This window comes from Crocuta crocuta, unplaced genomic scaffold (genome assembly GCF_008692635.1).
Source record: "Crocuta crocuta isolate KB4526 unplaced genomic scaffold, BGI_CrCroc_1.0 scaffold647, whole genome shotgun sequence".
NCBI classification, from domain to species: Eukaryota; Metazoa; Chordata; class Mammalia; order Carnivora; family Hyaenidae; genus Crocuta; species Crocuta crocuta.
The window spans coordinates 160,106-184,611 of record NW_027531286.1 but is presented as its reverse complement, the minus strand read 5'-3'; the positions used below and the strand labels follow the sequence as shown (position 1 = coordinate 184,611).

Here is a 24,506-nt window from a genome sequence, read left to right as displayed (position 1 = left end):
GGGCCCCCGGGGCCCCCCCCCCCCCCCCGCCTCTGCCACAGCCAGATGAGGACAGCCGGCTGCTGCCCCTGCTCGTCTGCCTGCGTGTCCTGTTTGTGCCGCTCTTCATGCTGTGCCACGTGCCCGAGAGGTCCCGGCTGCCCATCCTCTTCCCGCAGGACGCCTACTTCATCACTTTCATGCTGCTCTTCGCAGTTTCCAATGGTTACCTGATGTCCCTTACCATGTGCCTGGCGCCCAGGTCTGGGGGGCCAGAGGGTGGGCCTGGGCGTGGGGAGGTGGGCTAGCGCTTTGAGGGCAACAGCCTACAGGAGAGGGTCCCCTCTGCTTCTGGCCACTGTCAGGTCAGGCCTTCTCCCCGGGGCAGGAAGGGAGAGGAAGCCCCAACCGGGGAGGTTCCTGCCCATCAAGTAGCCCAGACGCTGATTCTAGGGCCTCCTCTAGGGCCTGTTTCCCCAACAAATGGGTTGAACCATCATTCCTTAGGGCCCAGCTACTCCCCCTAAATCCTCAGTTGGAGGGGAGCTAAGGTTTTGATCAAAAGTGGGGGGTTCACGGACTATTAATCTAGGGACGATGGAGTTGAGAATCCATAGAGGGAAAGCAGTGGAGTCTAGAATCCTATAATGCCGGACTTGTAGGGGCTGAGAGATGTCCCAGTCAGTGGCCTCATTTGACAGATCAGGAAACTGAAGTGAGGTGTCCTGTTGTAAGGGGGGGTACAGGGCACTGGGGCTTGGTCCAGGTTCGTCCCGATGTTTTCTAAGAGCCCCTACTGTGTGTTCTAGGCAGGTGCTGCCGCACGAGAGGGAGGTGGCCGGCACCCTCATGACCTTCTTCCTGGCCCTGGGGCTCTCCTGTGGAGCTGCCCTCTCCTTCCTCTTCAAGGCGTTGCTCTGAAGTGCTCCGTCCAGGGCTCGCCCACAGCTCTCTCTTCACTACCCCTTCAGAGCTGAGACCCCTGTGCAGGGGGAATGGCGAGCCGGGCCCAAGCCTCTGCTGGGCTGGTGCCCCTCAGTCTGCAAGTGCCAGGTGGAGGTGGGTGCTGCTCTCCTTCCCGGGCTGGTGTCCATCGGGGAGCTGCAAGGAAGAATTCACCAGCGGTCATTCTAACCCCCACCCAGCAATGGAGCTGAATCACACAGACAGACTCTTCAGAGGCACACGAGACCTCACTGCACAGGTGCCGATCAGGGAAAAGAGGCCCAAGGACCATGGCCCTTCCTCCCCATCGAGAGTACATTTGTCAATTTCAAGAGACGCATTTGCTAATCTGTGGGGACTGGAGGCCACCAGCAGGGTCTTGCCACGGGTGTGGCTGGTGTGGCCCAGCCTCGGGTTCAGAGTGAGAGTGGGGGCCAGCCCAGGGTAGGAGTTCCTCCCCTCCCTGGTGCCCAGCGACTCCATGATCAGAGGATGCCTGATGGCAGCAGGGAGAGGAACAGGCATTAGGGATCTGAAGGTACTCAAAGGGTCCTCCGGGCCTCAAACAGTGTTTGGACGCTGTCCCCGCTCCCCAGAGCCCAGCTGGGCCTGGGTCCTGGAGCTGCGGGTGGCCTACATGCGCGCACCATGCTTGACTTTTTGCAAAGCTCCTCCACATCCGTTCTCTCACTGAAGCCACATTGAGACACTTGAGGCGAGCCAGGCAGGGACTGTGCTGGCCCTCTGTACAGGTGAGGAAACCGAGTCTCACGGGGAAGTGACCTGGTCCGTGGCCCAGCCGGGACCCAGCCCCCACCTCCCTCCTCCCTGTAGGTGCTGTTCTTCCTGCCCACTACCTGCTTCCCCTTCCCTCACGAGGCTCGAGGCAGGAGTCCTAAGCACTTGCTCCGTATCTTTGCTGTTTTCCTTCCAAATCTGCTCCTGGGTCTAATAACAACCTTCTTCATTTGTATAATCAATTCACCGAGTCTTCATTTCCAAAGTGCTTCGAACTCTATCAGCTTTGATAAGCTGGGTAGGGTAGGGATACTTGTACCCATTTGACAGACGGGATGACTGAGGCCCTGAGAGGGGCAGGGATTCGTGGGCATCCCTCTGCTGGGCCCTCTTGACCACATGATGGCCTGTGCCCCTGGACAGAGCACCTGGCTGCAGGGACAACTATTGCTCTCCCCCTGCACTGCTGTCCTCTGCCTCCCCAGGGCCCCCGTCTCAAAAATGGAGCCTCAGAGAGGCGGTCAGCCAATTTCCTGGAGGGATGGAGGAGAGGCCTGCTCCACCACACACCTGTACCACCCTGCCCAGCCCAGAGAACAGCAAAGGGTTTTGCTTTAGAGGCACCCGCCTTTCTGTTCACTTGCCCGCCTGCCTTCCATGAACATTCCCTGAGCAGCTATTATATACCAGGCGCTGAGCCACCACAGGGTCCCTGCTCAGAGGTAAGATGGCTGATATGACCTTGGTAGCTGAAATAAAGCCCCAGGGCAGCCCCCAAGTGACCACTATTCACTGTGCCAGGCCTTGGCTGGTCTGGGGACCCTGAAACAAAGGAGACACGGTCCCTGCTCCCAAGGCCAAGGAAGCAGAATGTAGCAGGTGATGGAGGCTGGGAGGGCCCTGCAGAAGTACGTAATGTAAGATTCCAAAAAAGGGTGCCTGGACTCCTCTTGGAAGTCAGGGTGGCAGCCCCGTGGAGGTGTCCCCCTCCCCCCAAGCTGGACCTCAAGAGAAGAAAAACGAGTTTCCTGGGCTGAGGTGGGGGAGGGGCATCTCAGGCAGAGGTACCAGGAGGGTGGAAGGCATGGACCCAGAACACCCAGGGGATTGGGGGTGGGGGAGCCCCTAGGATGTGAGAGACAGTGAGGGGGAGAAGATCAGGCTGCAGCCAGTGGGTTGGGGACAAATGATGAAGGACCTTAGTGATGAGATCCAAATAGGGAGTCAGACAGAGGAGGAGATCCAGGAGAGAAGAAGGGTGGTGGCCTCTTCAGAGGTCACTTAACTCGGCGGTTAAATGCCTGCGAGCTGATCTAGCATTCTGGGGTCACAGCCTGGCCCTTCTGTTTGTAAGCAGTGAGCATCGGGACGTAGGTGCGGAGTCCTAGGGAGAGGCCGGGGCTGAGTACAGACTGAGTCTACCAAACAGTGGCTGCAATCCTGGAGGTACCCAGCACGGACCACCAGACCTAGCCGTACTCCTGGACCAGGAAACGTGAGCACAGGACCACACACTTCCTGGGCCCCCTTCTTCTCCACCTTCACAGACTATTGTCTGTTGAACCCAAAGCTCCCTAGACCTGCCAGGGCCACGCTCCCAGGCTACAGTCCCAGAGAACACACGGGTGCCGGTCCATGGTCATCTGGAGCAAGCCCACGTTGGGCTAAGCAGCGGAGGACAGGCCCCGGAAGAGGGCACTCACCCCGCAGAGGTCCTTATGATGTCACAGCCTGGAGTTCGTTCTTCCCATCCTCCTTCCCAGCCCAGCCTGCCCATTAGATCAGTCTGTAGCTGGCCTTCGATGCTGGAAACAAATACTGGGGCTGATGGGCTGCACCTGCCCCTTCCTCTCCTGATGCCCAGTCCCCCGGGCACTGCCACCTCCCCGGCCGGACACAGCTCCGCCAGCAGGCCCAGGTTCCCTCGGAAGCAGTCAGGTGCCATCAGCAAACACTTGTAGGGGCTCGATGTGGCAAGCACTGAGATAGGCCTGGTGGAGAGATACAAGCATTTGAGAAACCAGTCCTTACCATCTAGTTTCTCACCTTCTTATGAGCAAGAAGCCTCCTGGTTTGTGAATTTGTTCAACTTTCCAATTAAAAGGCAGAGGCTGTCAGATGGATGAAATATGATTTAACCAGGGGCCCCTGGGTGCCTCTGTCAGCTAAGCGTCCAACTGCAGCTCAGGTCATGATCTCGCGGTTCATGAGTTCAAGCCCCGCATCAGGCTCTGTGCTGACAGCTCGGAGCCTGGAGCCTGCTTCAGATTCTGTGTGTGTGTCTCCCTCTCTGGTCCTCCCCCGCTCTCTCTTTCTCAAAAAGGAATAAACATTAAAAAATAATTTAACAGTATGCTGTCTGCCAGAAACTCACTTTAGAGCAAAAAACACAAATAGGCTGAAAATGAAAGAATGTGAAAAGGTATTCCACGCAAATAGTAACCAAAAGGCAGCAAGGGTGAATATACTAGTATCAGACAAAGTAGACTTTACATCAAGAAATATTTAAGACACAAACGAAGATGTTATATATTCATAAAAGGGTAAATCCATCAAGAAGATATAATAATTATAAACACATACTTAATAACACAATCCTAAAAGAACACGAAGCAAAAATGGACAAATCTGAAGGAGAAATACACACTTCTACAAGAAGAGTTGGAGACGTCCATGCCCCACGTTCAATGAAACACAAAACAACCAGAGAGAAGATCAACAAGGACACAGGACCTGAGCACACAGTAAATCAGCAAGGCCAAACGGACACATGTAGACCACTCACCTACAAACACCAGAACGGACCTCCTTCTCCCAGGATGGATCATAAATTAGGTCACCAAACAAAACTGCATTACATTTGGGGCACCTGGGTGGCTCAGTTGGTTAAGCATCTGACTTCTGCCCAGGTCATGATCTCAGGGTTTGTGGGTTCGAGCCCTGCATCGGGCTCTGTGCTGACAGCTCAGATCCTGGAGCCTCCTTCGGATTCTGTGTCTCCCTTTCTCTCTGACCCTCCCCTGATCACGCTCTCTCTCTCTCTCAGAAATAAATAAAACATTAAAAATTTTTTTAAAAAACCCTGCATTACATTTTAAAAGATTTACATCCTACAAAGTATCTTTTCCAAGCACAATGGAATGAAACTAGAAATCAATAACAAAAAGCGGACACTTAACAAATGTGTGCAAATTACACAACATACCTAAACTAACGGGTTAAAAAAGGAGTCAAAAGATATGGAAGCAGCCCAAATGTCTATTGATAGATGAATGGATTAAAAAGATGTGAGGGTTCCTGGGTGGCTCAGTCAGTTAAGCGTCCGACTTCAGCTTAGGTCATGATCTCATGGCTCACGAGTTCGAGCCCTGCATCGGGCTCTGTGCTGACAACCTGGAGCCTGCTTCGGATTCTGTGTCTCTCTCTGCCCCTCCTCCACTCATGCTCTGTCTCTCTCTCTCAAAAATTCTCTCTCAAAAATAAATAAACATCAAAAAATTTTTTAAAAATAAAAAATAAGGGCGCCTGGGTGGCTCAGTTGGTTAAGTGTCCAACTTCAGCTCAGGTCATGATCTCACAGTTTGTGAGTTTGAACCCCACGTCAGGCTCTGTGCTGACAGCTCGCTCAGAGCCTGGGGCCTAGCTTCCAATTCTGTATCTCCCTCTCTCTNCACACACACACACACAGTGGAATATTACTCAGCCATAAAAAAGAATAAGCTCTGCCATTTGGAATGACATCGAAGGACCTAGAAGGCATTATGCTAAGTGAAATAAGTCAAACAGAGAAAAACAAATACCATATGATTTCACTCATATGTGGAATCTGAAAAAACAAAATAAACAAACAAAAGCAGAAACAGATCCATAAAACAGAAAACGAACTAGAGGTTGTCAGAGGAGAAGGGGCTGGCAGGGTGGGTGAAACAGGCTAATGGGACGAACAGGTACAAACTTCCAGTTATAAAACAAAGAAACCACGGAGATGAAAAGTACCGCATAGGGAATACAGCCAATAATATTGTTATAACATTGTGCGGTGACGGATGTGGTGAGCACTGAGTAATATGTGGACCTGTGGGATCCTGTTGTACACCTGAAACTAACATTACATTGTATGTCAACTACACTTCAATTCTTTGAAAAAAAGAATCTACACAATATATACTATGTTCTATGATTAATTTGTAATTATCCTACTGTAAAAAATGAAAGAAAGGGGCGCCTGGGTGGCTTAGTCGGTTAAGTGTCCGACTTTCGCTTAGGTCATGATCTCGCGGTTCGTGGGTTTGAGCCCCGCGTCGGGCTCTGTGCTGACTGCCAGCTCAGAGCCTGGAGCCTGTTTCAGTCTGTGACTCCCTCTCTCTCTGACCCTCCCGTGCTCACGCTGTCTCTCTCTCTCTCTCCTAGAAATAAAAATATTTAAAAAAAAATGAAAGAACTACCTTTAAAATCTCCCCACAAAGGAAAGAAAAGAAAGAAAGAGAGAAAGAAAGAAGAAAGAAAGAAAGAAAAAAAGAAAGGAAGGAAGGAAGGAAGGGAGTAATCAAAAGAGAAACTAGAAAATGCTTTGAGACAGAAGAAAATGAAAGCACAACACACGGAAATTTATGGGACACGGCCTGAGCAATGCTGAGAGGAAATCTCTAGCTGTAAATGCCTACATTAAAACGAAAGAAGGGGGCCCCTGGCTGGCTCAGTTGGTGGGGTATGAGGTTCTTGATATCCGGGGCCTGTAGAGAGGAAAAAAAAAAAAAGGAAAAGGATCTCAAATCACTAAATCACTAACCTAACTTTACGCTTCTAGAAAAAGAAGAGCAAATTAAGCCCAAAGCTAACAGAAAGAAGAAGATGATAAATATTAGGGCGGAGGATAGAAAAATAACAGAGGAAATCAATGAAACAAAGTTGGTTCTTTGAAACAATCAACAAAATTGACAACATTTTGACTAGACTGGCTAAGGAAAAGAGAGAGGACCTTAAAATTATTGAAATAAAAAANCACCCAGGTGCCCCATAAATAAAAACATTTTAAAAACTTAAAAAAAAAAAAAGAAATCAGAAATGAAAGTGGGACCACTACTATTGATTATACAGAAATAAAAAGGATTAGAAGAGAATACTACGTTGTATACCAAGAAACAAGAAACCTAGATGAAATTAACAAATCCTAGAAACACACAAACTACCAAAACTGATTAAAGAAGAAATAGCAAGTCTGAACATACTTATGACAAGTAACAAGATAGAATCAGTAATCAGAAATGTCCCAACAAAGAAAATTCCAGGACCAGATTACTTCACAGGCTAATCCAAAAAATACAAAACGGGGAAACACTTTTTAACTCATTCTATGAGACCAGCATGACCCTGATGCCAAAGCCAGATAAAGACATCATAAGAAAACTTAGCAACCAATATCCCTTACAAATATAGATGTAAAAATTTCAATAAAATGCTAGCAAACGGAACCCATAGCTCATTAAAGGGATTATATACTATGACCAAGCATGATCCACTGCAGAATAAAAGGTGGTTCAACATACAAGAACCAATTAGTGTAGTATATCATATTAATAGAATGAAGGGGGAAGCCACAAAATCTTCTCAATTGATACAGGAACAAAAAACAAATATGACAAAATCCAACACCCCTTCAAGATAAAAACACTCAACAAACAAGGAATAGATGGGAACTTCTTTAACCTGATGGAGAACACTTATGAAAAATCCGCAGGTAACATCATATTCAATGTTGAAAGACTGAAATCGTCTCCTGAAGATTAGGAAAAAGCCCGCTTTTATCATTTCATCTATTCAATTTTGTACTGGAAACTCTAGCTACAGCAATTTGACAAGAAAGAGAAATAAAAAGCATCCAAATTCAGAAAGAAGTAAAACCATCCATATTCACAGATGATATAATACACACATATACAGAAAACAAATCCTGAAGAATACACACAACATATATGCGTGCGCGCGCGCGCACACACACACACACACACACACACACCTACACTTACAGCTAATAAATAAATTCAGGGGCATCTGGGTGGCTCACCTGTGCTGACAGCTCAGAGCCTGGGGTCCACTTCAGATTCGGTATCTCCCTCTCTCTCTGCCCCCTCCCCCGTTTGTGCTCTGTCTCTCTCTCTTTCTCTCTCTCAAAAATAAACATTAAAAAAATAATTTGACATAATTGGAGGATTCATGATCAACACACAAAATTCAGTTGTATTTCTTTTTTTTTTAATATTTTTATTTATTTCTAGGAGAGAGAGAGAGACAGCGTGAGCAGGGGAGGGTCAGAAAGAGAGGGAGACACAGACTCTGAAACAGGCTCCAGGCTCTGAACTGGCAGTCAGCACAGAGCCTGACGTGGGGCTCAAACCCACAAACTGTGAGATCATGACCTAAGCGAAAGTCGGACGCTCAACCAACTAAGCCACCCAGGCGCCCCAACTCAGTTGTATTTCTATACATACAATTCTGACACCAATTCTGATGTGTGGGTTTTCCCCCCACACCAAGCAATTCTCTGACGCCCACTGAGTGTCCTACAGTGCAACTCAATTCTGACACCATCTACCTGGAGAAAGCATCAGATCCCACGCTTACTGGCTCAGTCCCACCACACCGCCTGCCCTTCAGATGCCAATTGGAAGTTCAGGTTGTTACCTGCGCTTCTGACCAACTGGCTCTAAATCAGAAGTTCTAGAAGCCCCTTCAGTGGATTTGATTAATTTGGCAGAGCAAATCACAGCGTTCCGAGAAACATTTTACTTGCTGGTTTACAGGTTTATTATAAAACGTTAGATAAATCGGGAACGGCCATACGGAGGAGATGCAGAAAGTTATGTGTGTGAAAAGCAGACACCTTATTAGTGGTTTTCAACTCTGGTCTTTGAATCTCTTGTGCTCTACTCCGTCACAGACCGCGCCTCTCGCCAGCCAGGCCTTTCTGCCCACAAAAGCAGTCTGTAGGCCTTCCTCTGAGCTTTCTATGCGGTTTTCCTTGATCTTGACACCTCAGTTAGGCCCAGTCACTACTTTTCAGTCTCCCCTTGTGTTAAGGCCACTGGGGACACTTCAAAGCTTCTTATTCACTCATTCAACAAACACGGATTGCTGCCTGCGATGTGGCTAGCATTGTGGGGGGGGAGGTCGAAGGGACTGTAAGCAGATGCCTGGACAGATCTTCAGAGGAAGTAGTATTGTGTGAGTGCTGCAGATGAAAGTCAAATGCTCAGAGGGCCAGGGTGAGCAGTGGAGGCGCAGGGTTGAGACTCTGGCAAAGAGAAAACTGTTTGCAAACGGTGAGCTACTCTTACCTCCTGGCTGACTGTCACCCTGTGGAAATGCAGGCCTGGAACTGCCAGACCTTTCGGAATTTAACACAGAAGATGGAAATGGGGATTTTGCGTGAAATCTTTTGATTCACCAAAGTGAACAACTAATGAGATTCAGACGGTTATTTTCAACACCAAGCAGCCTAATAGCACCAAATCTGACGTCCAAGCTTCGGTTTGCAAGACTTGTGCTAAAAGGGTCTGCACATTCATTTCTGCTCTCGCCCAGCACAGGTCACCAGTGAAAACCTTCAAAGACAGTACCCGTCAGTGTCCTGCAAGCCCCATCAGGGGCGCCTAACCCAGCCCCTGGTGCGGAGCAAGAGCTCAGTAGGTGTTATTGCTGGGGCTGCAGAATATAGGTCCCTTGGTCACTCTTCAATTCTACAACCTTGGCTTCCTCCTGCCTGTGGAGAGGAGGGGCAAACCACCTGGTCCTGGCCATTGGAGGCCCTTCCTAGTCTGCCCCAAAGCACTTTCCCAAGATTCACAGAGGTGGAATAGTTATTATGCATAATTGATCGGGCAGTCGAAGTACCTGCCCTTCCCCAGACTTTCCTCTTCTAAAAAGTCCATGGATCAATTATTTCACAAACACGTATTAAGCGCCTTCTGTATACGTTGGCTAGTGTTTGAATTTTCTAGGCCTCCTGCTTTAAATGCGTGTGCTGGGGAGGTGGGGGAGAGGTGTGTGGACACAAGGTGTCGGCTCTGGGAGAACTGCTAGCCGGAAGGGAATCAGTGGGCTGAAAAGAGTAATAACTTAAGTGATCAAACACACCACTACCAAAACCCACCATTTTAGATACTCGAGTGCCACCTCCCGAGGGGCTTCTCTAATTACTGCAGATAATATATTGGTTCCCAATCCGGGATCAGCCAGAATTCCAATTCGGGTCTTCTGGGTGCCACCGAACCTCTGGTCCCCTTCCTATCGGAAGGCAGAAAAGTACACACCTCACCTCGTGTAAAACGCGACCGACGAGGATGGGATTCGAACCCACGCGTGCAAAGCACAATGGATTAGCAGTCCATCGCCTTAACCACTCGGCCACCTCGTCCCACGTAAAGCACCCCGTTCCATACGCCCTTATCTCTCATCTCTTCCGCACCTTCCGAGCCTTCAGCATCCATTCCTCAGCGTGGATTTCGTAGGTGCCAGAGGAAGGAGCGACGGCGAGAGGAAAGGGGCTTTTTGTGTTCCTTCCCGCGCGCCGCAGCCGCGAACCCGCGCCATCCTGCACCAAGTTGCAACCGAGCTCTGCCACGGTTGCCCCTCCTTAAGGCGGGGGCGTGCGCGCCGAGGTGTCGGAACGCGCCTGGTCCAGGGGGTCGCGCACCGACCTGGAGGGAGGGGTGCGTATCCCTGGGAACCCGGCACGCGCGGCCGCGGGCACTTCCAGGGTTTGCGGAGCGCGGCGCGGCGGCGGATGCAGTAGCTCCTCCCCGCGCGCAGGGGGCGAGCTGGCGCACCCCGAGCCCCTCTCGCGAGGGGATGCTACGCGGGGCTCGGCTCGCCTCGNTGCGGCCCGGTGGTCCCTGCTGCGCGCTCGGAGCCCCGAGAGCCATGCAGATGTCCTACGCCATCCGGTGCGCCTTCTACCAGCTGCTTCTGGCCGCGCTAATGCTGGTGGCGATGCTGCAGCTGCTCTACCTGTCGCTGCTGTCCGGGCTGCACGGGCAGGAGGAGCAAGACCAGTATTTCGAGTTCTTTCCCCCGTCCCCGCGGTCCGTGGACCAGGTCAAGGCGCAGCTCCGTACCGCTCTGGCCTCTGGAGGCGTCCTGGACGCCAGTGGCGACTACCGAGTCTACAGGGGCCTCCTGAAGACCACCATGGACCCCAATGATGTGATCCTGGCCACGCACGCCAGCGTGGACAACCTGCTGCACCTGTCGGGCCTGTTGGAGCGCTGGGAGGGCCCGCTGTCGGTGTCGGTGTTCGCGGCCACCAAGGAGGAGGCGCAGCTCGCCACAGTGCTGACCTACGCGCTGAGCAGCCACTGCCCTGATATGCGCGCCAGGGTCGCCATGCACCTTGTGTGCCCCTCGCGCTATGAGGCCGCTGTGCCCGATCCCCGGGAACCGGGGGAGTTTGCCCTGCTGCGGTCCTGCCAGGAGGTCTTTGACAAGCTGGCCAGGGTGGCCCAGCCCGGGATCAATTATGCGCTGGGCACCAATGTCTCCTACCCCAATAATCTGCTGAGGAATCTGGCTCGTGAGGGGGCCAACTATGCCCTGGTAATCGACGTGGACATGGTGCCCAGCGAGGGGCTGTGGAGAGGCCTGAGGGAAATGTTGGATCAGAGCAAGCAGTGGGCGGGCACGGCGCTGGTGGTGCCTGCCTTTGAGATCCGCCGAGCACGCCGCATGCCCACGAACAAGAACGAGCTGTTGCAGCTCTATCAAGTAGGCGAGGTGCGGCCCTTCTATTACGGGCTGTGCACGCCCTGCCAGGCGCCCACCAACTACTCCCGCTGGGTCAACCTGCCAGAAGAGACCTTGCTGAGGCCTGCCTACGTGGTTCCCTGGCAGGACCCCTGGGAACCATTCTACGTGGCCGGAGGCAAGGTGCCCACTTTCGACGAGCGCTTTCGGCAGTACGGCTTCAATCGCATCAGCCAGGTGCCCATCAGGGAGAGGCCAGGGGAAACGGGGCGGGAAGAATGGCGGGCTCTGGTAGCTATGAGTAGTCCTGGCCAATGAGGAAGGACAGTCCTAGGTCAGGAGGTGGCTGGATGGTATGGAAGATCCAGGATGCCTCCGGAGGAGTAGGGGCGCTGGAGAGAGGCTTGAGGGATGTCAGTCTTGGCCCTAGAAATGTCATCCGACTTCGCTGACCTGTCTCTCCCCCAACAGGCCTGTGAGCTGCACGTGGCAGGATTTGATTTCGAGGTGCTGAACGAAGGTTTCCTGGTTCATAAGGGCTTCAAGGAAGCTTTGAAGTTCCATCCCCAAAAGGAGGCCGAAAATCAGCACAATAAGATCCTTTACCGCCAGTTCAAACAGGAGTTGAAGGCCAAGTACCCCGACTCCCCTCGTCACTGCTGAGCCCTTCCCTCCCCTAGTCCGAGAAGTCTCGGCCTCTTCCCTCCTGAGGCCGTCCCTCAGGCCTGACAGGGGTAAGAAATGTCACTCCACTTTGCAGTGGTAGCTGTGGTGTTGGAACACTGGACTTGAATATGGGGTGCTGGGATCAAGTCCTAGCTTTACCACTAACTAGCTGTGTGGCCTTGAGCAAATCCCATTTCCTCTTTGAGCCTCAGTTATCCCATCTGTAAAAAGGGAGGTGAAAAATACCTACCTCACAGAACTGTTGGGAGGCTCAGATGAGATGCTACATGTGAAAACATTCTGTAAGCTTCGTACAAATGTGAAGTATTATTAATATTATTACAGTGTTGTTGTTATTATTATTATTATTATTAACAATCTTGGGTGGGTGGGCAGTAGGAGAGCAAAAAGTATGAATGGGGCAGAACTGGGAAGTCGGAGTACTTAACAAAATGGGACTTTTTGGAAAGAAATCAGACGGAGGCGTTGAAGTCACTTCTTAGCTTTCGGGCAGAAGCCTAAACTTCCCGGTTCTTCCAGGCCTCCGCCTTCAGGAGCTGTAGAGGAAGGAAGGGTCTGCAGGTTCTTTGCCAGATCTGTACCCTCGAATAGGCTGGGCTGGGTTATTTGCCTACCGGTGACCGTATGTAAATAAATGAGTGTTCACACCTACAGCTGGCTCCATTACTCTCCTGAACCCGGCGGGCAGGGGTGGGGACGCGGGTTCTTCCCTTTCACGCGAGGGGCGTGGGGACGGGGGAAGGAGGTAGCTGCGACCAAAGGGCGCGGACAGCAGAGCACGAAAGCCACACGGGCCTTCTCCACCAGCCGAAGGCCTGCGCGAATTTCGGCCGGTTGCTATGGAGACCGGCCCCGCGGTATCCCAGCATGCCTAGCCCCCAGCAGCCCAGCTGTGAGCTCCGCGACGGGCGCCTCCTGATTACGTATACGGAAGTGCGGCGGGCCCCGCCTCCCGGAGAAGAGGGAAGGGCTCGACGCTTCCGGGAGCCTGGCAGCAGTGGGCACCTCTTAGGGAGCTTCAGACGTCAGCCCGGAGGCCGCACTCCCCGCGGTGCGTAACGCTGCTCACGGCGCCTGGCTCGGCCTCTCTGGCCCGTGGGTCGCAGCTGGCCCAGTCAGGGCGGAAGCGGAGACTTAACGGGCCGGACGCGTGCGGAGCCGCGGGGCCAGTGATTGCCCCGCCCGCGGCGCCGGCGCAGACGGGGATGGAACCGGGCGGGAGGGTCCTGGCTCGCCGCGCCGCGCGGGGTCTGGGTTGGCTTCCTCGAGGGAGAAAAATAGGCCTTCCGTGGAGGTCTACCCTCGAAATGCTTGCTCACTTTCTAAAAATAGAAATTAAGTGTGCACAGAGCCTTACAGTTTCCTTTTCCATCCCTTATCCCGTGCAATCCGGACAACACTCTCATAGCAACGGTTATCCTCTTTTTGCGTCCGGGATAATAAGGAGGGGACGTAGTGATTTAACTTAGCTCACTCATGAGAATCAGAGACAGCTGGAGACAACGTAAATATATATATGTATATATAAAACAACGAAGAGGGATTGCAAATTTTGGGAACTGCCGGTACTGGGGCTTGATAATGGGAAGGATGAGGCTGGTTTGGAGAGCTGAGGGTTTTCAGGTCAGGTTCAGATCGTTTGTACTGTGAGCCAGTTATTTTACACAACTAGAATTGGTGTCAAGGAAAGTTACCACTTTGTGGTTTGCTACCAGTATGGGGCCCCGGGGCAACCAAGAAATAAATGCTTGGCCTGAAAGAGTGTGCTTTAATTTTTTTTAATGTTTATTTTTGAGAGACAGAGAAAGAGCATGAGCAGGGGAGGGGTATAGAGAGAGGGAGACACAGAATCCGAAGCAGGCTCCAGGCTCTGAGCTGGCAGCATAGAGCCCACCGAGGGGCTTAAACTCACAAACCGTGAGATCATGACCTGAGTCGGACACTCAGCTGACTGAGCCACCCAGGATCCCCAAGAGTGTGCTTTGTTTAATTTGTATTTGCACCTCCACTAGCCGTGAAGTGAGTAAGTCCTGTGCTGGATGAATAAGGTATATGTGCATCCCTGCCCTTGTGAGGCTTACAGCCTGGCTGGGCAGACATGGAAATGGGCAGAGAGGACATGTAAACAAATAGGGTTTCCCGGAGGGAGTGGTGTCTGTGTGCGTCTAAAGGACTGCAGAGCCATGCCCAGAGACGGTGGAAGAACATGACTGTGAAATAGAAGCTTCCAGTAGGCAGAGACACCATCTGTTGAGAGGACTATTCAGGCTTCCTCTTAGGTGACCTCTTGGCAGCATGTGGCACTGTCACCACTCCTTCCTCCTGCAATTCTTTCTCCCCGTGACTGAGTTTGTCCTCCCCCACCTCTCGCTAATTTTCTTCTCCTTTGCAGGGGTTTCATCATCTGCCCCTTGGGTGACCCTAGGAGTTCCGTCATGGACCCCTTCTCCACACATTCCACCCTGCTGGTTGCACCCTCTCCCAAGGCCTGAAGAACTCACTATATGCTGATGACCATCAGATCTCTGCAGCCCAGGCTTCTCTCTAGGCTTAGACTTGGGGGCCCCCAACCCTGCCCTTTGTCTCTCGTTTTGGGGGGTCTCTGTCCATGCCATTCACTCTGCTTGGAAAGTTCCCTCCCCAGCCGCCCCAGCTCATCTGTCTGCACGCCCTCACTGTTGGAGCAAGCTCCAGGTTGCAATCTGACTGCCCCCTCCTCCCCAGGCTTAACTCTTCTCACACTACAGTACAGTCCACTTCTCTGCCTCTCTCTCCTGGGAACCTGGGAACTTCAGGTCTATCTCAAGTTGTTTATTTGCCCCGTTGTGCACAGCATTTGCCGTAGTGTCTGACGGTACCTGGCATGTGTTAGGCCTCTAATAAGTGTTAGAAGAGTATAAAAAAAGAAGGGATGATTAACAGTGTTCATTGTTGCTGAGAAGTCAACTAAGATAAGCACTAAAACAAGGAGGTCGTCTCTTAAGGCCACATGATTTGCCTCAGCTGAGGGCGACGACAGAGAAATGGCATGGGACACCCTGGGGGGTGAAAGAGTAGGAACAGCCAGAGCCTTGAGAAGTGTAGCTGGGAGGTGGGAGGTGGGGAGCGGTTAAGTGGAATGGGGCAAGGTCTTGGGTTTCTACTGTTTCTAAGTGGCGGGGTAGCACTGAGCACGTCTGAAGTTTCATGGAAAGGAGCTATCAGGAGGGAGAGCTGGAAAAGCAGTGGAAATGGGGACGCTGTTAGCCTGAGGCTCTGACCCAGAGCACCATGAGAGGCCAAGAGGATTGCAGAATGTTCTCCAATAGAAAAGTGAGTCATTCCAGGCAGAGGGGTCAACAGGAAGGTGTGGAGAGGAGGAAGGAGTGGTGTGCTTCACGACTGACCATTAGATGGTGCGGGGAGAAGGATGGACCAGTACAGCCACAAGTTTGGGGCCAGTCCCAGAGGCAGTGGGGAACCCATCCTTGGGGTTTCCCATCTTCTGGACCCTCCCCTTGACCGGCATTCCGCACACTGGGACCACCAACAGTGTCCGAGCTACAAGCCTTCCCATGGCTCCCGGGGCGTCTGGGAGATGTACCGACAGGGCTTGGCTTGACTCCCTGCAGGGCCACTCTCCTGCTGGGAGCTAAGGGCAGTGGCAAGTGATGGCTCCCCTCCTCCTCCCAGAGCCCAGATGCCCGTCCAGCCTCCAAGCAAAGACACAGAAGAGATGGAAGCAGAGGGTGATTCAGCCGCTGAGATGAATGGGGAGGAGGAAGAGAGCGAGGAGGAACGGAGCGGCAGCCAGACTGAGTCAGAGGAGGAGAGCTCAGGTGAGCCCCCCCCCCCCCCGCCACGTGTGGACACCCCCGTGCCCACCCACTGGGCCCCAGCCAGCCCTGACTGGCCTCTCGTCTCAGAGATGGACGACGAGGACTACGAGCGGCGTCGCAGCGAGTGCGTCAACGAGATGCTGGACCTGGAGAAGCAGTTCTCGGAGCTGAAGGAGAAGTGAGCAGGGGCGTCTAGGGCTGGGTCTTTGCGCTCCTGGGGCGCCTTCTGAGGTGTTTAATGGACAAACACATGCTGCCTTTTACTTCCCAGGTTGTTCAGGGAACGACTGAGTCAGCTGAGGGTGCGGCTGGAGGAAGTGGGGGCTGAGAGAGCCCCTGAATACACAGAGCCTCTGGGGGGGCTGCAGCGGAGCCTCAAGATCCGCATTCAGGTGGCAGGTCTGCGGGCTGTCCTGTGCTCTGGAGCCCCTCCCTCTTCCTCTGCCAGAGCCCATGGCTCCCTGTTCCCTTCTCTTCTCATCCCTGCCCTGCCTGGCCCTGCTCCTGGCTCCCTCTTTTGGATCCCGGGGGCCCTGGCCAAGCAGGGCCTCCCATCTCCCTCCCCCCTGCAGGGATCTACAAGGGCTTCTGCCTGGACGTGATCCGGAATAAGTACGAGTGTGAGCTGCAGGGAGCCAAGCAGCACCTGGAGGTGAAGGGGGTGGGCGCTGGTGAGGTAGGGGAGGTGAGCGGGAGTGGCTGGGCCCTGCCGCCCTGCTGAGCGGCCCCACCCCCTCTAGAGTGAGAAGCTGCTGCTCTACGACACCCTGCAGGGCGAGCTGCAGGAGCGCATCCAGAGGCTGGAAGAGGACCGCCAGAGCCTGGACATCAGCTCTGGTGAGGCTGCCCTGGGCCCTGCTCTGCCCGTCCCCCTGGCCCCCCACCCGGCGGGGCCTCTGCCGCCCTGCCTGCACGAGGGGCCTGGAGGAGGACCTGCATCCTGGGGTCACTGAGGGGACTAAGTGGAACCAGGCACAGAAAGGACCCGGCCCAGTGCCTGGTGGACAGTGGAGGCTCACAAAGAACGGGTCTCCGTACCTTCCTCGGCCCCTGCTCTCTTTCCAGAACAGGAGCTGTCGTTCTGACGCACCCCCCCCGTACAATAGCCACAGTCCCTTCTGTGTCCACGGCGCCTGTGTTTGCATGGGGGCCTAAAGAGGCCAGAATTGTCATGGTCCCACTGTCCCCTAAACAAATGAAGAAACGGGCTCAGCAAAGTGCAGCGACCTTTCTCCCCGGCCTGCACAGCTGTGCCCTCTGGACCTGAGCTCGGCTTCCACGCCCCGGGCCGGGGTGCTCCCTACCGCCCCGGGAAGCGCAGGAAGGGTCAGGGGCCGGCCTGGCTCCCGCGGGGGGGCCCAGGCTCCAAGGGCAGGGTGTCCCGGGGGCGCCAGCACCTCACCCCTAACTCCGGGTCTGGGGGCACAGAGTGGTGGGATGACAGACTGCACGCCGGAAGCAGCACAAAGACTTGGGACTCTCTGCCGTCCAGCAAGAGGAAGAAGGCGCCTCTCGTTTCTGGTATCCTTCTGCCCACCGCCGTCCAAACTGGGCAGGATGTCAGGGGTAGCTCCAGACAGGGGAAGGGGGTGGAGGGACACGGCAGACAGAGTCAGACTACACGCATTTGTCGTCGTTTGGCCTCCCGTGGCCCTGTCCAGGCAAATCCAAGCGTCAGGGAGTTTTTGTGAGGCCCTGGGTCTCTCCTGGGCTGTGTGGACCAGAGAGAAACAGAAGCATCCATTCATTCAGTGACTCCCCATAACTTCCTGAGTGGCATCTCCTTTGAGGCCTTTCTGCTTTTCCCACAACGCCCCATCCAGTACAGGCCCCAGACTTCCCACCACCCCGCCCCGGCCCCACTTTCCACCCTCGGAATGCCTTGCTGCCTGTCTCTGCCGGGCCGGTGCTTGTCTCACACGTGACCACCTCTGTGAAGCCTCTCCTGGTTTCCCTCCAGTGGCTATGGCTTCTCTCTCCTCGGCACCCCCGTGGCCTAAACTGGGGGCACCCACATCCCATAGAGGAGTAGTTCCCTGTCACCTTAGGCATGAGCCCTTTCAGCCCAGGGCCTCCTGCGCCTGTAACTGTCCTGGCGCAGTGCGGCGCGGACGTGAATGGAATTCCATGTCCTGCCCCCCATGCCGGGTGTTCTGGGGTCTCGGGTTCCCGTGGCGCTGGCTGCCCGGTGATGACAGGGAGGGAGGAGAAAGCTGCAAGGCCTTGACTGGTGAATGGAGGTGAGAGCGTGCAGATGTCACATACAGAGGACAGAGCAGATGGTCCCCAGAGGGGAGCATGAGACCAAGGTGGGGGGTTGTCTCCACAATGGAAGGGATTGGAATGTATGTGAAGAAGGGGCCAGATGAGGGGACGAAATAGAAGGAGCAAGGCCCTGAGTGGGTGGGAGGGGTGTTGTCCTGCTGACCTCTAAACTGGAGAGAAGAGGTGAGGGGGAGCCCAGGGTGGGTAGGGGTGTAGCTCCATACCCCCCATAGGCCTCACCCCAAGAACCTGGGAACCAGGAGGTAGGAGGCAGAGCCTGCTTTCTAACCCTAATCCTGAGCCCCTTCCCCAAGGGCAGAGGCCTGTCACCTACCCCTCCACTGGGCTTCCTGCTTTCCTTGACCCCCGCTGCAGGTCCTTACATCGTGTACATGCTGCAGGAGATCGACATCCTGGAGGACTGGACGGCCATCAAAAAGGTGCGGCCACCTGCTTCCTTCCGCCCGTGCTTCTCCGACGCCTGTTGTGGTCTCGCAGGCTTGCCACACGCGGGCTCCCTGAGGGCCTGGAGCTCTGCTCGCCCTGCAGCACGTCCTGCCTTCAGCCCCGGTCCCCTGGCGTTGCCGCCAGCTCACAGGCCCCCCTTTGCCTGAGGCTTCCCTGTAAGAGGGACCTTTTAGTCCGAGTCGGCCCTCGTTCCGGGGCAGGCTTTGATGGGGGCAGGAGGGAAGGCGGGAAGGCAGCCGGCCTGGGCCGGCCTCGGACGGGAGACCACACCACAGCCTTGCCTAGAAAGGGTCTCATGCTCCCCACCCATGTCGATGCCACACTGACCTGGCAGCCCCCCGCCCCAGAGAGCCGATGTGGAGGAGGGCCCTTGCCAAGCTGGAGGCAGGCTCTCAAGGGGGGCTTTCTTCTCACCCATCCAGGCTAGGGCAGCTGTGTCCCCTCAGAAGAGAAAAGCAGATGGTAAGAAGCACAGGAGCTGCTCAGCCTCCTCCTGCGCACCCCCCCAGCCCCACCTCCTAGAAAGAGGCCATGCTGTGTCAGATCCGTGGCCGCAGCTAGAACGGTCTGGGTCTGAGGGCACTTTGGGAGTTTGGGGAGCGGGAGCCAGGGTTGGGGGTGGGGATGCTCTAGGTCGATGGGGCAAGGGGGTGGAGCCCCCCGCAACCAGGACTGGTCAGGGAGGCCTGGAATGCTAGGCCCTAGCAGCCCGGGTGGGCCGGGTGGGCCCGGGGCTGGAGAGCTGCCCTGGGCCAGACCCAGGCCGCTCCTCCCAGCCCTCCACAGGCGATGGGGCTCCTCCCTTCTTGGTTCACCTTCTCACCTGCAGCGCTTTTCCCCTCCTGCATTCCCTCAGGACCATGACCCTGCTCTGCTGTTCAGAGCCAAGGGTCCCCTCCAGCGGCTGGCAGCAACCCTGGGATTTGCATCTCTGCTGTGGGAAGGCGGACTGACAAACCCCTCAGGGCTAGGCAGCCAGCTCCCCAGCGCTGCTGCCGGGCCTTCCCCTCCAGCCACCACTGGTCTGGACTCCTCTGGCCTCCTGGGAGGCCTGCACAGCCGTGGCCCAGAGCTGCCCTAGCCAGGCAGGACGGTCTCTTCCGTCCCCAGTGAGCCCACCAGCTCCCCCTCCCGAAGGCCTCCTCTGTCCCCTCCCAGACAAAGAACGTGTGGCTCATCTAAAGCCAAAGCAACACCCTCCCTGCTGACCTCGGACCAGTCCCTGAGCCAGTGATCTGGGCCCCACTTCGTGGGAACTCTGAGCCAGAAATTCTACTTTGGGGGCCTGTCTCTCCTGGCTGTTGCTGGAGGTGAAAAGGCAGGCTCCCCGAGTCTTCTCAAGGAGGTTCTTGGTACCTGTCTCCCAGATTTCAGGGACTGGAATTAAAGCCTTTCCTGGGACCCTGGCATGACTTACGTGTGTTTGATTTACCTTCAAGGGAATCAGGGCTCCCATGGCGGGGAGGGGTTCCTGAGTCGGGCAGTCTCTTCTCAGGTCCCTGGTACCTCTCCCTACAGCAGGAGCCTACCAACTCTGAGTTGGGGTATAGACAGGGTAAGGGGGAACTCTCCCACCATACCCCCCAGAGGGGGGGGACTGGGCCCTGGATGACCAGGGGCTCGGGAGCAAAGCCTGAAGCAACATGTGGCATGGGCAGACCACGTGTCCTGGGGTGGGGAAGGGGGCTGTGTGCTCTGTGCTTGGAGACTGGGTCATGTCTGCACCTGCCCCAGTCACTTGGCAGATTGGTAAGGCAGGCTGCCAGGGCCTGTGTGCGTAGGAGGCAGCCGGCAGCAGCAGCACNCCAAGTTCTAGAACCACCCCCAGAACCTCAGTTAAGCAAAAGGGTTAGTTTCCATGGAGACACAGCATCCTTTCTCCATGACAACCTGAAATTCCGAAACCCAAGTTGGGCTGGGGAATGAGTCAGTCATCTGTGACCGGTAGGGGGTGCTCTCCCACAGGGCTGACCCCAAGACCACGCACTGATGAGCAATTGACCACAGACTTAAAGGTGCCCCAAAGGCAAGACTTGGGCCTATGGGGACCCAGAAGGGCCCGCTTAACCCCTTCCTGCCTGCCCGTGTGCTTTGAGGAGGCTGGAAAGGCCTCAGGATGCACTGTGCGGAGGCGGCAGCGGCAGCTGGGGCTCTCAGAGTGGCACTTGTGCGGAGGGCAGCCCTGTCCTCCGAGACTGGGCCCAGAACAGAGAAGAAGTGGGCACTGCCCAGGCTGAGTGGTGGACACACAAGAGTTAACTGGCGGGGCGTGACAGGGCGATCCGCCCTCAGGAAGTGTTACTCACCGCCGGGAATGTGAGCGCGCTCTTGCCTTGGGGGCTGGATTCTCTTCCTGAGTCCTGGGAGAAACCGGGAGAAACCGAAGGAGCTCTCAGCCATGGAGACTCCTGGGGAGCCAGAAGCAGGCCCTCTCGGAACCCCCAGCCTGTCCAACTTCGCACCTGGGCACCTGGAGAGACAAAAGTTAGTGAAGTTGGAAGGGCAGCCCAGTGGGGCAGGGAGGGACGGGCAGCCTGCCCCAGGGCAGAGGAGGGGGAAAGGGTTGGGCAAGGGTCCCACCCCTGCTCAAATCTGGTGACCACCCCTAGGCCAGCCCGGGACCCGCCCTACGACGTGCCTGGGGCCAGCGGGGGGCCGCCAGGTGGACCCCAGCGGCCCGGGCGCACCGTGAGCCTGCGGGAGCGCTTGCTGCTCACACGGCCGGTGTGGCTGCAGCTGCGAGCCAACGCAGCGGCCGCGCTGCATGTGCTGAGGACCGAGCCCCCGGGGGTGAGTCTGGCCCCTGCCCCTAGGACTGGCCAGCGGAGGGTGGCGGGGAGAGAGGCTGGACACAGAGGTCCCGAACCCGCGACCCGTGTCCCTTACAGACGTTCCTGGTGCGGAAATCTAACACTCGTGGGTGCCAAGCCTTGTGCGTGAGGCTGCCGGAGGCCAGCGGCCCCTCCTTTGTGTCTAGCCACTACATCCAGGAGAGCCCTGGGGGTGAGCGGGACTGGCCTGGGGGGCAGGGGCTGGAAGCAGGCAGGGCAGGGCACAGGGCTGTTCCCCAGAGAACAACCGCGCTTCCCATCTCTCAGGCGTCTCCTTGGAGGGCTCAGAGCTCATGTTCCCAGACCTGGTCCAGCTCATCTGCGCCTACTGTCATACCCGGTGAGCCTGGCCGCAGGGCGCCTGGTGTCCGTTGGTCCCTGCTCCTTGGGACACCCTGTCCTCCCAGCCCCTCTGGGTCCTGCTAGCCCCCAGAGCCCTGAGCATCCCTCACCCCTGGCTTTCTGTTTCCCTCTCTGGCCTCAGGGACATCCTTCTGCTCCCACTCCAGCTCCCCAGAGCCATCTGCCAGGCAGCCACCCACAAGGAACTGGAAGCCATCTCCCATCTGGGCATTGGTAAGGGGTTCTCTGCTACCCATTGCACAGATGGACAAGCTGAGGCCAACAGGGAAAGAGAAGGCACATGGGCACACAGCCTGAGCCTGTGCTTTTCCCTCGGTTGGGCACCCTCCCCAAACCTCCCTGAGGCCCCAACTGCTTTCTCTTCCCTAGAGTTCTGGAGCTCCTCCCTCAATGCCAAGGCTCAGCCGGGCCCTCCTGAAGGCCCGCTGCTGCCCCGGCTGAAGCCCCGGTCCCCGCAGGAGCTGGACCAGGGCACAGGAGCCGCCCTGTGCTTCTTCAATCCCCTGTTCCCAGGGGACCTGGGCCCCACCAAGCGGGAGAAATTCAAGAGGAGCTTCAAAGTGCGTGTGTCCACGGAGACCTCCAGCCCTCTGTCTCCACCTGCCGTGCCACCTCCCCCGGTCCCCGTGCCGCCGGGGGCAGCCCCCACCCAGACAGAAAGGTTACCCCCTCACCAGCTTCTGCGGAGGGAGAGCTCCGTGGGGTACCGTGTGCCAGGGAATGCCAGCCCCAGCCTCCCACCCCTGCCCTCCCTCCAGGAGGTAGACTGTGGCTCCCCCAGCAGCTCAGAAGAAGAGGGGGCGCCGGGCTCTGGGGGAAGCCCAGCCACCTCACCCCGCCTGGGCCGCCACCGCCACCGGCCCCTGCTTCGGTCCATGAGCGCCGCCTTCTGCTCCCTGCTGGCGCCGGAGCGGCAGGTGGGCCGGGCCGTGGCGGCCCTGGTGCAGGACCGACACACAGCTGTCGGCCAGCTGGTGCAGGACCTACTGACCCAGGTGCGGGCCGGCCCGGAGCCCCGGGAGCTGCAAGGTGTCCGAGAGGCGCTGAGCCGGGCTCGAGCCATGCTAAGTGCAGAGCTGGGCCCTGAGAAGCTGCTACCGCCTGAGAGACTGGGTGAGACTCTGGCCCAGGCTTCACAGGCTCGGCCCATCTCTCCGTTAATGCCAGCTCTGCCCAGTCCCCCCTCCCCCGCGCCGCTGTTCTCCCCAAGATTCCCCCTCCCTTTCATCTCTCTCGCTCCCCGACTACACGCCCCTCCCTGGGACGCTGGCTCCCACCCGCCCCTGGTTCGCCTGACCCGGGCCTGCCTCTCCTCCGCAGAACACATCTTGGAGAAGTCTCTGCATCGCTCCGTGCTCAAGCCTCTCAGGCCCATCCTGGCGGCCCGCCTGCGGCGCCGGCTTTCTGCCAATGGCTCCCTGGGCCGCCTGGCTGAGGGCCTCCGCCGGGCTCGGTCCCAGGGCCCTGAAGCCTTCGGGTCCCACTTGAGCCTGCCCTCCCCGGGAGAGATGGAGCAGGTGCGTCAGAAGCTGCTGCAGCTGCTCCGTGCCTACTCACCCAGCGCNAGGGGGGGGGGGGGGGGGGCCTGGGGCAGAGATTCCAGAACAGCAGAGATGGGGGGACGGATCCAACACTCCTATCTCACAGATGGTGCAACTGAGGCCCAGAGTCCAGCATCCTCTCCACAGCCCCTTGTCTGTGGTTGCTATAGAGACCACATCACCCAAGGCCCAGCGGGTGGAGGGGAGGGTCACTGTCCGAGACAAGGAGTGGATACTGCCCCTGGGACCCCAGAGGAATCTGAAGCTCCCTGTCTACCGCCCCACAGGGGACAGTGCGGGGGCAGATGAGTTCCTCCCCCTGCTGAGCCTCGTCCTGGCCCAGTGCGACCTTCCCGAGCTGCTGCTGGAGGCTGAGTACATGTCAGAGCTGCTGGAGCCCACCCTGCTCACCGGGGAGGGTGAGGGAGCTCCTCCACGGGCCACCTCCCTGTCTGTGGGGGGCCGGGGGGCCTTAGAGCCGCATGGCCCCGAGCAAGTGGTGGGGCGGAGAAGGGTCACCTACCTTCAGCCTGAGCTACATTCTTCCCCTCGTGTCCCAGGCGGTTACTACTTGACCAGCCTCTCAGCCAGCCTGGCTCTGCTGAGTGGCCTGGACCAGGCCCCCACGCTCCCCATGAGCCCCTCGCAGGAGCTGCAGCGCTCCCTCAGCCTCTGGGAGCAGCGCCGCCCGCCTGCCACCCAGAGCTTCCAGGTAATGGGGCCTCCACATCCGCTCACCATCCCCACCCCCACCCAGCCCTGGGGAACAGGGTTGGGGGCAGGGGTACAGGTTGGTTCTGGCACCTTCCTGCATAATCCCCTTTTCCCAGTGAGACCCAGCAGGGGAAAAGCTGGTCCTACATCACCCTGCTGGAGAAACAGCACCCTGTGTGGACCCAATGTCAAAGCCTAGCCTTTCTAGACAGGGTGCATTCCATGCGCTCCGTGCTCCAGGGGCTCAGCCCCGCAGCTTCATAGAAACTCCGAAGTAGGACCATTGTTATCCCCATTTTACAGATGAGGAAGCAGACAAGACACGGGGAGGGAAAGGGACACGGGTGGCAAGCTCAAGCCCCAAGTCCTGGCTTCCAGCTCCCAACTGGGGCTCTGCCCTCCCCTGGAGTCAGGCTGCC

At 56.3% G+C, this 24,506-nt stretch overlaps 4 protein-coding genes and 1 non-coding gene across 7 annotated transcripts in view; 4 read left to right on the top strand and 1 right to left on the bottom strand.

The window, feature by feature from the left end:
* SLC29A2 (solute carrier family 29 member 2) overlaps positions 1 to 1,900 on the top strand; it is a 7,695-nt gene extending 5,795 nt beyond the window's left edge. Inside the window, exons 11-12 of the mRNA XM_077771444.1 lie at positions 42 to 241; positions 789 to 1,900. Coding sequence (XP_077627570.1) covers positions 42 to 241; positions 789 to 900 — 312 coding nt within the window. The 3' untranslated portion in view covers positions 901 to 1,900. The remainder of the gene's footprint in view (positions 1 to 41; positions 242 to 788) is intronic.
* Positions 1,901 to 9,993: 8,093 nt separating this feature from the next.
* TRNAS-GCU (transfer RNA serine (anticodon GCU)) lies at positions 9,994 to 10,075 on the bottom strand. The gene has a single exon. It is a non-coding gene; the product is annotated as a tRNA-Ser (tRNA).
* A 466-nt stretch (positions 10,076 to 10,541) lies between these two features.
* B4GAT1 (beta-1,4-glucuronyltransferase 1) lies at positions 10,542 to 12,738 on the top strand. Its single transcript, XM_077771426.1, has 2 exons — positions 10,542 to 11,637; positions 11,872 to 12,738. Exons 1-2 carry the CDS (start codon positions 10,582 to 10,584, stop codon positions 12,061 to 12,063), a joined length of 1,248 nt encoding a protein of 415 aa, XP_077627552.1. The 5' UTR covers positions 10,542 to 10,581; the 3' UTR covers positions 12,064 to 12,738.
* A 292-nt stretch (positions 12,739 to 13,030) lies between these two features.
* BRMS1 (BRMS1 transcriptional repressor and anoikis regulator) lies at positions 13,031 to 20,044 on the top strand. 3 transcript variants are annotated; one of them, XM_077771386.1, is made up of 11 exons: positions 13,031 to 13,138; positions 14,480 to 14,781; positions 15,760 to 15,905; positions 15,993 to 16,083; positions 16,177 to 16,304; positions 16,478 to 16,557; positions 16,646 to 16,742; positions 17,334 to 17,426; positions 18,546 to 18,610; positions 19,061 to 19,100; positions 19,495 to 20,044. In XM_077771386.1, the coding sequence occupies exons 2-11, from the start codon at positions 14,696 to 14,698 to the stop codon at positions 19,500 to 19,502; spliced, it is 834 nt and encodes a 277-aa protein (XP_077627512.1). In that variant the 5' UTR covers positions 13,031 to 13,138; positions 14,480 to 14,695; the 3' UTR covers positions 19,503 to 20,044. The 3 variants fall into 3 exon arrangements, with proteins under 3 accessions (XP_077627512.1, XP_077627511.1, XP_077627513.1); XM_077771385.1 differs by having other exon boundaries at positions 18,485 to 18,610; XM_077771387.1 differs by lacking the exon at positions 14,480 to 14,781 and having other exon boundaries at positions 18,485 to 18,610.
* Positions 20,045 to 20,996: 952 nt separating this feature from the next.
* The window catches only part of RIN1 (Ras and Rab interactor 1), a 6,124-nt gene continuing 2,614 nt past the window's right edge, over positions 20,997 to 24,506 (top strand). Inside the window, exons 1-9 of the mRNA XM_077771427.1 lie at positions 20,997 to 21,122; positions 21,248 to 21,428; positions 21,527 to 21,641; positions 21,737 to 21,809; positions 21,954 to 22,045; positions 22,202 to 22,945; positions 23,153 to 23,394; positions 23,600 to 23,792; positions 23,934 to 24,085. Of these exons, the coding sequence (XP_077627553.1) occupies positions 21,037 to 21,122; positions 21,248 to 21,428; positions 21,527 to 21,641; positions 21,737 to 21,809; positions 21,954 to 22,045; positions 22,202 to 22,945; positions 23,153 to 23,394; positions 23,600 to 23,792; positions 23,934 to 24,085 (1,878 nt within the window). The 5' untranslated portion in view covers positions 20,997 to 21,036. The remainder of the gene's footprint in view (positions 21,123 to 21,247; positions 21,429 to 21,526; positions 21,642 to 21,736; positions 21,810 to 21,953; positions 22,046 to 22,201; positions 22,946 to 23,152; positions 23,395 to 23,599; positions 23,793 to 23,933; positions 24,086 to 24,506) is intronic.

What these genes read in the sequence shown, in the direction of transcription:
- B4GAT1 (XM_077771426.1), top strand. Translation starts at nt 10,582, where the DNA reads ATGCAGATGTCCTACGCCATCCGGTGCGCCTTCTACCAGCTGCTTCTG. An exon ending in GCTTCAATCGCATCAGCCAG is followed by an intron (nt 11,638 to 11,871) that starts GTGCCCATCAGG and finishes CTCCCCCAACAG; the next exon opens with GCCTGTGAGCTGCACGTGGC.
- BRMS1 (XM_077771385.1), top strand. Translation starts at nt 14,696, where the DNA reads ATGCCATTCACTCTGCTTGGAAAGTTCCCTCCCCAGCCGCCCCAGCTC. An exon ending in TTCTCGGAGCTGAAGGAGAA is followed by an intron (nt 16,084 to 16,176) that starts GTGAGCAGGGGC and finishes TTTACTTCCCAG; the next exon opens with GTTGTTCAGGGAACGACTGA. An exon ending in GAGCCAAGCAGCACCTGGAG is followed by an intron (nt 16,558 to 16,645) that starts GTGAAGGGGGTG and finishes CACCCCCTCTAG; the next exon opens with AGTGAGAAGCTGCTGCTCTA.